Source organism: Rhinolophus sinicus, chromosome 3 (genome assembly GCF_057876585.1).
Source record: "Rhinolophus sinicus isolate RSI-liver-muscle chromosome 3, RSI-T2T, whole genome shotgun sequence".
NCBI classification, from domain to species: Eukaryota; Metazoa; Chordata; class Mammalia; order Chiroptera; family Rhinolophidae; genus Rhinolophus; species Rhinolophus sinicus.
In genome coordinates, this window is record NC_142503.1 from 175,905,038 (window position 1) to 175,918,080 (window position 13,043).

The window sequence follows — 13,043 nt, forward strand, 5'->3', positions numbered from 1 at the left end:
GTGATTCACACACCTCTCGCCAATCAAAAAAACCCCATTTTTTTTATCTCGGGGAAATCCCTCTCTCCTTAAACTCTGTTCTCAGTAGACTTAGTTTTTTTTTTCTTTCTTTTTTTTTTTTCTTTTTAATTAAGAAAAGCTAAAAAGCCCTGACACAAACTTTCCCTTAGGCAAGAAATAACACAATGTAGCCTATTTAAATGGTAGGATATAAGAAGAAAATACACATTTGTTTTTTGAAAAAATAGTAGAGCAGTAAGTTGTAGAGCAGTAAAACAACTCAACAGGCCACCTCTCCTCAGTGTTACCTCCTCTGATATTACACCTGTGTAGCCAAGTCCTTGTTTTTGTAAGTCATTGAAGAATATTAATATTTGTTTGATGTGTTTACATTTTATTGATGTAGAGTAATTTCAGATCTAAGATATCACGCAGAACATCACATTTTAATTTTGCTTTGTCTTATTTTACCTAAGAACACTGGAACTATTTTGGGGCTGATGAGAATCTTGGTCCAGTGGCTGTGAGCATTCGAAGGGAAAAACCAGAAGAAATGAAAGAAAATGGATCTCCTTACAACTACCGAATAATATTTAGAACTAGTGAGGTAAGTGAGAAAGCAAATGAGAAAGGTGAGTCTTCATGGAAGTGAGAAAAAAAAAAAGAGTAGTAGCGGTAGCAAAGCAATTAAATTCAGTATCACATGGTTACAACTGTCTCTAGAATAAACAAAGTCCCCTTTCATTCATTCTGGTGGTGAATAGGGGTGGACACAATGGTTAGAGCTGGATCCTTTCTTGCCATCTCACGCTGGATAAATGCAATAGATGAATGGGAGTTTAGATTCAGAGAAAGATACGTCCATGAAGTGTGGCCCGAGAAAATCAGAGCTCTCAGAACCCCCAGTGGGACACTGCCTGTCCTGCTCCATCAACCGGGAAGGATCCAGCCAGCTTGAGGAGCTAGGGTACTTCCACACGACAGAGGGTCACCCAGCACTTAACTCAAGCTTCCAAACTATTGCGTTGGACATTTCTTATCCCGAGAAGAGGAAAAGAGACGTTTTATTTTTCTGCTTTCACTTCACTCTCTCTTGGACATATCCTCTGAGGCCTACAACATAGATTGTTTGAACCAGAGACTAGCTGATGTGGGTTGAAACAGGCTCTTGGATCTTTTTCAGACTCCAAGTACACATAATATATGAGTTTTGATTTTAAAATAAAATTCAGGTTAAAAAGGAAAAGGAAAAATAAAATAGCCAACACAGCATTTTTTTAAAAAACTCAAGAACAAGTTTGGGAGTATGAAGTTCTTGTGTTTTCTTTCTAAACATGTATAGTTGTGCCAGTCACCCATTTATTGCGGCGCCTAATTCACTTTCAGATTGTTGTTATACATTAATGCCGAATACCCCCTTGAGGCATCTGGAAAATAATGGTTTTTTGAAACTAGTTTAAATAGGGCATTTGGCTTCATTTCCCCCATTGAGTTTTAGGGGTTGGTCTCACTTAGGCATTGTTCCTAAACTTGAACTCTAGGGAAATTAAAAATAGGATTTTTAAAGGCACAACTTTAATAATCTAATGTGTTACATATAGTGGGCCAGAGAGAAATAAAGAACTAACATGCTTTAGTATACTTTTTCTCCACACCAAAGCTAATCATTAAGCAGTGTAAATTCTTTTGTTGAAAATGACAAGCACAGAGAACACACTGTGTTTCTGAAGTTGGATGCAGGTAGTTAGTTGTTTCTGCCTAGCTTCTCAGATCCCACCAGATTTCTGTGAGACTCAGTTCCTTTACTCCCAAGTGTATTTGTCCTTCCTGTTGTTATCTGTTTTCTCCTCCCAAGGCCACTCTGATTTAAGCCCCTTATCATATTCTTCCTTTTCTATGTTTTTTAGTCCATTGAAATTCCTCTCTTGCCACTGTCCTATCATCCTCCATGCCAGAGGTTGATGTTTTCTGAATTAGCACTTTCTTTCTCAGATCCTGTCACTGGTTTCCATGGTTGTCCCTTTCCGCTCACCTTGCAGGCATGCCATGTCTGGTCCCAGCCTCTCTCTCCAAGATAATTGCTGTCCCACCTTAACATGCTCCCTATGCCGTGGTGGGTAAACCACACTGACTCTTGCCTTCCCACCTCTGTTCTTTCATCTCTTGCTCCCTGGGCCTAAAATGCTCAATCTGCACTTCTCTCTGGTTCTCTAATCTTGTACTTCAGTCCTTGTCCTGCTAACCCATCTCTTGGGTCCATTTCCTAGCCTTTGATTGAAATATCTAAGTCACATGTTCATGGTTCAAAACACCATCACCACTAGTTTTCATGCTCAAATTAATGTTTAGCTGGTGACAACTCTGTTACTCTAGTTGTTCAGGCCAGAAACCTTGAAGCCACACTCGACTCCTCTCTTTTCCTTCCTCCCTCCCCCCAAATCTCCTCCCTCCTGTGCCCCAAATATAAACAAAACTTGTTTACATTGTCTTCAAAATATGTCTAGAATTCAGCCACTTCTCCCATCCCGTGGCCTGGGCCTGGGTGAAGCCGCCATCATCTTTCCCTGAGAACTGTTCTTCCTACTTCTGCCCTTAAACCCTGCGTTCTTTTAGCCCAGCAGGGATCCTTTTGAAATGTGATCCAGATCTTGTCATTCCTCAATTCAAAATGCTGTAATGCAGAGCTGCTACCACCTCATCTCCAACTCCCCCTCCTTAGTCTTCTCTGGCCACACTGACCTCCGTTCGCTCTGGGCCACCTCAACTCCTCTGCCTCAGGTCTTGGCTGCACCCTGTTCCTCTGGGGTGCATTCTTCCCCAGGCATCCTCGTGGCCAGAGCGCTCTCATTTCCTTCCTAAATCACAGGGGCCTTCCTGGGCCACTGCATCTAAAGTTACTACTCCCTCATACCCCCATTTCATATCCAATTCCAGGCTTTGTTTTCACACTGTCTCAAGTATTGTACTTGTTCTGTTCGTTTTCTGTCTCTGCCACAAGAATATAAACCCAATGATGGTGAGACTTTTATTTGAGTTCATTACTACATACATGCCTAATGCCTAAAATAGTACTTTCCCTCCCTCCCTCACTCCCTCTCTCCCTCTCTCCCTCCCTCTCTCCCTCCCTCCCTCCCTCCCTCCCTCCCTCCCTCCCTCCCTCCCTCCCTCCCTTCTTTCCTTCTTTCCTGTCTCTGCTGTTTATTTAACTGCCACCAGCTTTTGTGTAGTTTTTTTCTTTCCAATAAAAATGATCCTTAAATGTGGGTTAATTGTAATATCTTTATAAGGCTTTTCATAGAAATAAACTAACAGAAGTCATTTGATGGAAATACTCTAGATGGTTCCAGCCTACAGCGCCTGGGCCTTGGGGGACAGCCATATATATTAAAGTAAGACTTAGTTTTTATGCCTTTGCAGGGACTTCTCATGCTATTAATTTCTCATGTTCATAAATATTAATATATGGAGAAAACCGTCACCACAGGGCCACTCCAGTTGCTTCAGTAAATAGCATTCAAGGTAACAGAAACACAAAGAGACCTTTGTCATTTCAATAGAAATAATCATTGCACAACATAAATTAAAAGAAACAAGCTTGCAAAGATTTGTAAGCGTGAACATTTGTGAACAAAATCTTAAGGGCACGTGCGTGCTTTTAAGTAGAGGTGTCCATGGGGACTTACGAGGATTCTCTTCCTTCTAGAAGTCATGAACAAAAATATCAGTTATACTAGTGATTCAGGTATAAAAACCAGTCCTTCTCACCTGCTTTGGCTTTCTTCAGGTGAGCTGCTGTCTTCTGGTGGCACAGGATTGGCAGTGATTAGCATTTGTGGCCTTGGTTTCTCAGCTGAAAATACCTCCAGCCTTTGTAGCTTCCTGTCCCCAGGGAAGGTGGGGTGCAGTGACTGAGTTGTTCAGTGATTTCACGTGATTTAAAAAAACAAAACTGATTCTTTTGAATTAGATATTAAGTCATAGGAAAATGATGTTTTTCATACAAGTGTTACTTGAAAACAAATTATTCATAAATGAAAGAAAAGATACTCGTCAAATGAATAAACTGCAAATACCTCAAGTGCCCTTTTCTTGTATTGAGCAAGATGGTGAGTTTTGCTTTTCTTACACTCATCTCTCTTCTCCACATTTGATTTCCCTCATGATTCTCCCTTTGGTTTCCATTTTTCCTGCTAGTCCTATATCATGCTGTCTTTGCCTGCTACTTAAAGACTGTTACAGCTTCCTTCTAACTTTATTTTCTGCCTCCAGTTTCTTCCTCTTGTAATTCATCTTATTTACCAAGTCAGTTTTTGTCAAATATATGTCACTGGCAGCATCCCAGTTCAAAAGAGTTCTGAGAATGCTCGTTGGACCCAGGTGAGGTGCACACCCCTGAGCTGGCATGAGGGTCTCCAGCGCTGGGGCTCCCCGCTCCTTACAGCTTCATCACCCACCCCACCCTTGGGCTCTCTTTAGGTCCAGCTAAGCTCTAGGTGTCGCTCTTTCCCATTCACACCCTGTTCTTTTTCATCTTCATACCTTTGCTCTCTGACATTTTCTTTTTGTAGAATCTTTCCCAGATTCCCTGGCCCCTTTTTATGCCACCCCTTCCATGAGGGCCTTCCCTTATGCTTTGAGCCACAGCTCTCACTTTTCTGCCTTTGGACTCTCTTAGGACCTGAGCGTGCTACATTTTTCTTAGTAAATATATCCTTCCTGCATTGCAGCCGTGTGTTTCTTACCTCTCCCCGTCTTGCACGCCATACACATCCATCCCATCTATCCATCAACTTCTGTGTCCTCCTCTATCAGCTCTACTGTAGCTCCTGTTGCAGTTCAGCACCTTATAACTTTGTTCAAAGTACTGGGTTTTTTCCTTAGGTCACCATATAGTGTTTTAATTCTACTAACAACTTTGCCATGTGAAAATTTGGAGAAATGAAGACTATGTTAGGCTTCAGGCCTGGTTAACTTTGCTCCAACAAGCCATCATTCTATAGGGAAATTCCTTTGCTTATGTTTATATTTCATAATAATGGAAGGTGTTGCAAGAAGTAAGGGAAAACCTAAAATAATTTTCAGTGCTGTCCAGACTCTGCTGCCAAACTGTCATCATTGTCCTGTTATAGAAGCATTTGGGGGTATGACTAGTTTATGCTTGTCAGCAATATATTATGAAATTTAAAACTTTATTTCTCCTTTATCTTTTGTCATTCAAAAACGTATAAAATGACATCTAAATTCTAAGCATTTATACTTTAGATATTTCTCTGGGATATCACTTCTTATTTTCCTAGTTAGTGTACTTAGTGGTATTTTATAGCCATATAGAAACCTTGATCTTACTGAGCTCTTGAAGGAAACACTGTTTTTAGCATTTAAGTAAATGTCCTCAGAAGGCTTGGTTATGAGGTCCTTTGGACTTGCCTGAGTCTTCTTGAAAATGTTGGCCTCGCTTTTCATACATAAATTATCTTACATCATTTCCCTCATCCTTTTTCCCTCACTGGCTTAAGCAATCAAGTCATTCCAAGATCCCTCAGGAGGATCGCAGTCTACGCTTTCAGTGCATTTGATGTACAGTAGTTCCCCCTTAGCTATGGTTTCAGTTTCCGCAGTTTCCGTTACCCGAGGTCAACCATGGTCTGAAAACATTAAATGTTCCCAACCATTGACATTGTCTGCTCTTTACATCCAAGCATCATTGTCATGGCTCGATGATCCCGGATCAGCCGAAGCAGGTGGTCATCCCCCTGACATATCGTCAGAAGCTCAGTAGTAACCTAATGCTATGTCACAATGCCTGCATCATTCCCCTCACTTCAGCTCATCATGTAGGCATTTTATCATCTCACGTCACCACAAGAAGGAAGGTGAGTACAGTACAATAGGATATTTTGAGAGAGAGGAGAGAGAGAGACCACATTCACTTAAATTTTGTTACATTATATTGTTAAAATTGTTCTATTAATTGTTAATCTCTTACGGTGCCTACTTTATAAATTACGTTTTACCATAAGTATATATATATAGGAAATGATACAGTATATGTAGGGTTCAGTGCCATCTACGGTTTCGGGCATCCACTGGAGGTCATGGAACGTATCCCCCATGGATAAGGGGGGACTGCTGTATTCACTCCTCTCACAGAGCATGTGTTTCTTTCAGCTCATGACACTGAGAGGTTCCGTCCTGGAGGATGCCATTCCTTCAACGGCAAAGCACTCGACAGCCCGAGGGCTACCCCTGAAAGAAGTGTTGGAGCACGTGATTCCCGAGCTCAACGTCCAGTGCCTGCGCTTGGCCTTCAACACGCCCAAAGTCACAGAGCAGCTCATGAAACTGGATGAACAAGGGGTAAGTGTGGCTCCCAGAGAACGTTCTTATTGCTCAGGTTTCCTGTAAGGTTTCAGACCTTAATATTTCTTTTTGACAGGTAAAACTGATGTCATTTACTGTGAAGGATACTCTCTTTGCACTTACTCATTTTCTTTTTTCTTAGCTCTCTGAACTCTGAACATTTCTCATCTGATGAAATTCTCTATGTCAGAATTGATAGATATGGTACTTAAAATATGTTCAACTCTTTCGGTAATCTTTCACAAATGCAGTGAATTTTTCAAGTACTCTAGGAATAAATAGCGTAACAGTAATGCTAATAGCTAACACTAATGAACATATTCACCAGGCTCTGTTTTAAGTGCCTTAAATATGCTGTCTCGTTTACTCTCCCAGCCCTATGAGAATTGTACCATTATTGTCCCCATTTTGGAGACGAGGAATTCTGAGGCACAGAGAGATTAAGTAGTAAGTCCAAGGTCACACAGTTAATAAGTTCAAAGCCTGTACTGTTTGACACTATAACAAATTATTCTAAAAGCTTAAATTTTTAAAGACTGTTAGTATCACCAACAATGTATTTTAGCCAAGATTTCTAAATAAAAAGTTTTTTAAATTGGGGTCCTAATTAGTAATAAATAAAAATGCTCAAGGTTTTCTCACCTCCTTACTTCCTATACTTTAATGGGGTGGGGTGGGGGGGCATTTGATCAAGATGTAAATGAATGACAGGATATAGAGGCAGGAGAGGGTGGAGAATGAAAAGTTAGGATCTGTAAAATCCACTAACCAGAGAGTGTATCCACATTCTGCTTGGAATAATTTGAGCATTGGGCTAGTTTTGTTAGATGTTGTATTTATATACACTTACTTTAACTCTTTCTTTGAACATTTCAGCCATATTGCATCCTGGCAGTGAGTGATCATTGCTTTACCATTGCATTAAAAAAAAAAAAAAGTCTCCAAAAGTAAAATTTGTCCAGTTATTGAATGCCATTTTATGAACAAATTTTGATGGTATTTCCTTAGTAAGTCAAAATTTCCAATTTTATTAAAATGAATAGGGGTTCAAAAAAAATCAGTCCAGCCATACTTATTCTTTTAATTATTTTATATAGGAATATATTATGGGCCTATAGTTGGATGTGACGTATCATTGCTCTCTCTCCATTCATTTTGCTTGTGTGGTAAAGCACAGCCAATGTCTAACCCGTACACATACGTCAAGTAGGCTGTGAGTGTTCATGTTTACAAAATGTATTTATGAAGCACTTTGAATGGTTCAGAAAACTTACTGATGCATAGACTTCACAATTTGGGGTCCGTTTTCCAGTAAGTATTTTGAATGTTTATGCTAACAAAAGAGTAGAAAAAATGATGATTAGGTTCAACTTCACGGATTCAGCCTTTTCACTTATTATGCTTTTTGAGAATAACATTTAGACATTGATAATATCACATACTGAACATTCTGAATTCTACCTTAAAACATTATTTTACATAATGGAGGTGTTTATTGATAGTTTTTCTTCATTTTAGCCATATTAAGTAAAAAAGAAAAAAATGAGTGGCCCAGGTGTGGACATTTCAGGAGATCTCTGGCACGTTTTGTGCCCTCTCTTAATGATTGCAGGTGTTGGACCACAGATCAGGCTGATGTGTAATGAACATGCTTTGGTCCCATCAATACAGGAAAGAGAACACTGTAATGAGTATAACATGATGCTGAATTTATTTAAGTCACAAAACTGCCTATTATTCTGATAGTATGGTCTTCTTAATCTTGGAGGGTATTAAAATACTATTTTCTTCTTAAGTTACTGATAATATTTTTTTAATTATTGTTTTTCGTTTTTAAATTACAGTTGGCATACAATATTATATTAGTTTCAGGTGTGTAACATGGTGATAAGACATTTATATAACTTACAAAATGATCACCCCCTTAAGTCTAATACCCACCTGACACCATCCATAGTTATTACAATATTATTGACTATATTCCCTAAGCTGTACTTTACATCCCCGTGACTGTTTTTATAACTGGCGATTTGCACATCTTAATCCTTTCCCTTTATCACCCATTCACCCAAACCCCTCCCATTTGGCAACTATCAGTTCTCTGTATCTATGAATGTTTGTTTTGTTTATTTTGTTCTTTACATTCCACATATAAGTGAAATCATATGGTATTTGTCTTTCTCTGACCTATTTCACTTAGCATAATACCCTCTAGGTCTATTCATGTCACAAATGGCAAGATTTCACTCCTCTTTATGGCTGAGTAATATTCCATTGTATATATATGTACCACATGTTTATCCATTCATCTATCGGTAGACACTTAGGTTGCTTCCATATCTTGGCTATTGTAAATAGTGCTGCAGTGAACATAGGGGTGCGTATGTCTTTTTGAATTCGTGTTTTGGGTTTCTTCAGAAAAATATTCAGAAGTGGAATTGCTAGGGTCCTTCTTTGCCTCTTAAAGTCTGTTTCTTCTGATATAAGTGTGGCTACTACAGCTTCTTTTTTTTCCATTTCCATTTGCATGAAATATCTTTCCCATCCCTTTACTTTCAGTCTGTGTGTGTGTCTTTTGATCGGAAGTGAGTCTCTCGTAGGCAGCATATGTGTGGATCTTGTTTTCTTATCCATTCATCCACCTTGTATCTTTTAATTGGAGCATTTAGTTCATTTATGTTTAAAGTAATTATTGATAGATATGTAGTTATTGCCATTTTATTCATATTTTTGTCTTTTTACTACTTCTTAAAGAAATCCGTTTAATATTGCTTGTAATACTGGTTTGGTGGTGATGAGCTCCTTTAGCTTTTTCTTGTTTGGGAAATGTGTTTTCTTTAATGCCATTTCTTGGTGAAATTAGTATTTGGCAATCTAGGTGAGTCTTCCCAAATCTGTTTTGGAAATTTTACTAGACAGTGGAATCTAGGAGTTTAAAACCTGGTATTTTATACAAGCAGCTCAATATCTGGACTAAGGAGCTGCCACTTGGCCTCTGTCTTTTCATTTATATCTCCATAGCATTCAAAGCCAGAATTGTACTGATTAAAAAAAGACATGCATACATACTTATATATATATACAAATAAAATAATCATACAAAACTGATTATTGTAATGCCTTTACAAATACAGATTTTAAAAAAGAAATGCTTAAAGTGCAGTAGATTATGCATTTGAATAATTGCAAAGCATTTTTTATTTTCATCTGTGTCACCACTTTTTAAAATGTCATGCTCTGTACATCCTTACATTGAAAGAGGTTCATACTATGATACCAAAAGGAACTTCTGAATCTCCCTTTAAATTTTCTTTAAATGATTCCTTTAATGTCTTCTCTACTTTAAATGGCTTACATAATTATGTTTGGAAAAAGAAAACATTATTGCTTGGTACATTGTGACATTCTGCCTTTCAGATCTTTGGTGCCTTATTTGCTCATTTTACCACTTATAATAGCTGAAATGAACAAAAGATCAAATGAAAATTATAACTGTAAACTATAAAAGCAAGCATTTCACAAAAATATAAAAATTTGGTTTTCATTTGACTAGACTCTGATATGCATGTGGGAATTGAAGTAGGCATTTTAATTAGGTTTTAAAAAATGCATCTATGCCTTGTGGCTTATCCAAGCTCTTACATTCTCCTTCCTGAAACCTTTCTGGGCCCTGCACTATTTATTGATGTCCCTTATCATATAAAGGGCAATGAGAGCATGAACCTGACCTGCCCCCGTTTCACACTGTCAAGCATTTAGAACAGGTTGTGACTCAGAAAATTTGGTTAACTCAGGATTTAGTTTATCCATCCTAGATCTTTGCTTATTAGATAATAGAGAGCATCTCTATGATAAAAACAAATTCATAAATATACACATTTGCTTATTACACTAGTCTGAGCCTTTTCCCGGAATCATCTGATATCGTCCTCTCAGCATCCTGTGTGATAGGTTCCAGTTATTGGCCCATTTGATGGTTGAGGGCATTGAGACTTTCAGAAGTTCTCAGGGCCATTTTCCCTGAGCAGTCCTGAACACTGGATACAGATTTGCCTAACGCAACCTTTTTTTTTTTTTTTTTTTTTTTTTAAAGATTTCCAAGTTTTCATATACTTTTACATATCTTGAATTATTTTGCTCCTCAGAATTATGCTGTGAAGTATCAGGGATTTCATTACCTATTGAAGCAAACTTTTTAATAGCATAGCCAATTCAGTTACTTTTAAATTTGCCATTTTTCTCTATCAGTCATTTAAAAAACACCTTTATCTCATCTGCTCAGTGCAAGGGAATGCAAGGTCATCATGCCAGGCCCTGTTTCAAGGAGTCCACATATGTAAAGTACTTAGTACAATGCCAGGCACAATGCCAGGTGAACACTGAAGAAATAGTAGCTGTGATTGATGATAAAATAGCTACTTCTCAGTAGCCCTTTACATGCATTAGCTCATTTAATATTTATAAGCATCCTATGAGAGGGCTGCTATTATAGGTAGTATAATATATTGGCTTTACTTTCATAAGTAAGGACAACTGTTTCAAATTCCATAAATGCTTATTGAATAACCACTCTTTGCAGATTGTTAAATACTGTAGAGAATAAATAGGCTGGTAAGACAGTTATTACCTCTGAAGGAAACATGGTCATAAATTACTGTAATGGAAATCAGGTTTAATACACTGAGTATAATAAAAGAATTGCAAACAAAGAGCAATGGAGGTGTAAGCCACTGGGCCAAGTCATCATTGGTTAGATGGATCAGGATGAGATGGGGCTTGGACAAAGGGAAGAGGATTTCATCAGGCTAGAGAATAAGTAGTATGGTAGCCGAGACTCAGAATAATAAGAACAACGCACAGAGACAAAAGTGCAGAGTGTGGTTATGGGGCAGCAAGCCGTTCAGCTGAGCAAGAGAGTGAGGCTTGTGTACGAGAGTAATAAAAATAGATCTTTCGTATTGAGCAGTGACTAAGGCAGGTACTGTGTGAAGCAATGGACATGAATTATTTTAATTAATCCTCAGCAGCCTTTGATGTAGGTGCTATTATTGTTCTTGTTTTATAGACGAGCACTGAGGCACAGAGGCTGATGACTCCGCAGATCACAATTAGCATCTGGTGGAGGCAGGTCTTGAATCCAGGCAGTCAGACGCCAGAGCCCACATTCTATACACCCCGTCCCCCTTTTCCCTCCCCATGAGTGGGAGAAGAAACTGGAAGGATACATCCATGCTTTATTGTTGCAGGCTTCAATGCCCAATGTGTTAAGTATAACATGTTAAACCCAAATAAAATTGGAATACAGCTTAAAAATATCTAATGTACAATTGCCAGTTTGCAACAGAGAAAATTGGTAGTCCTGTTTTCATTGGGAAATGTCAAGTTTTATGTACACAGTAGTGGTTTTACTTAAATGAGTATCTCCTTTGTTTTTCTAGATACTTATTAAAAATACAAAGAAATGAAAATATTTGTTGGGTTCTCTATTCTTTAAAAAGTTAACCTTCAAGTTACTGAAGTTAAAGGGGGAAAGTATCTAATAGGTCTGCAATATGTATCTCAAGAATAGATACAAGGAAAGAAATAGTGTTTATTTAATAATAATAGTACTGATCTTTTGATAAAGGTCATGGGCAAAATTTTTTTGCTGACTTAACCTATTCATTGCCCTGTTGCATTATTTTATTGAGGATCAATGAGTTTGACCAGTCGCTTTCTTCTTTGATTCAGGCAGGTAAATATAAAGAATGAACCACAGGGAAAACATTTTTTTCCAAAACCCATTTTCTATGAATAAAGCTTTGGCAGAACAATTACGATTCCTGAAACTTGAATCTTCTGTTAGATGATATCAGCTAATACAGGTTTAAAGTTCAGGTGGCTACCAAAGTGGTTCCAGACTTCTCATGGACCCGTATGTACATCATCAGGAAGGAAATATACATGGCAGGTGTCAGGTCAGGGAAAGAAGGCAATGGCACTCACTGGTAGCTTTCTCTCATCTGTTCACAAGTGATGATTACGCTGCACTGGCTCCGACGTGCTCTTTTTCCTGGCTGAGGCTGGGTTGGATGACTGGATGGAATCCTTTCCAGTGATTAACATGACTGAGAGCAGTAGCATTTGGAGGACGTTGGCTGTGGTAGGACTAGCGTGTGCAGTGATGGAGCTCAGCGTGGCTAAAACATGCAGTGAGGATTCTTTGGTTCACAATCCAAAGAGACAGAAGAACTGATTGCAGGCATTTCAGTCTTCTTGATTTTAAATTGTGGATTGCGTTTTCAGTTCAGCTTTAGAATAAAGTTAAACTAGTTTTCTTTCCTAGAGGACTCAGCTACCTAATATCGTCAAATGCTCCAAAAATCAAAGTAATTATGTTTACATCGAGGGATCTTTTTTTTTTTTAAATTTATTGGGGTGACAATTGTTAGTAAAATTACATAGATTTCAGGTGTACAATTCTGTATTACATCACCTATAAATACATCGAGGGATCTTATTTCCATCCTGTTTCTACCTCCTGTCCTTCCTCCCCCATAGTTATCACTTTTATTTTTCTTATCCCTATATTTCTTTATACAGATATCACCAAATATGCATATGTAGTCTTGTTTCCCCCTCTTCTTATACAAAGTACAGCATTCTGTAGGTAACTTGCTTTTTTCACTTAGTAATATGTTTTG

At 38.2% G+C, this 13,043-nt stretch overlaps 1 protein-coding gene across 21 annotated transcripts in view; it reads left to right on the plus strand.

Annotated features, from left to right (window-relative positions):
* SIPA1L1 (signal induced proliferation associated 1 like 1) overlaps nucleotides 1-13,043 on the plus strand; it is a 350,224-nt gene that overhangs the window by 217,774 nt on the left and 119,407 nt on the right. For all 21 annotated transcript variants that reach the window (XM_074327262.2, XM_074327274.2, XM_074327276.2 and 18 more), the window contains 2 exons: nucleotides 477-607; nucleotides 6,169-6,357. In XM_074327262.2, coding sequence (XP_074183363.2) covers nucleotides 477-607; nucleotides 6,169-6,357 — 320 coding nt within the window. The remainder of the gene's footprint in view (nucleotides 1-476; nucleotides 608-6,168; nucleotides 6,358-13,043) is intronic.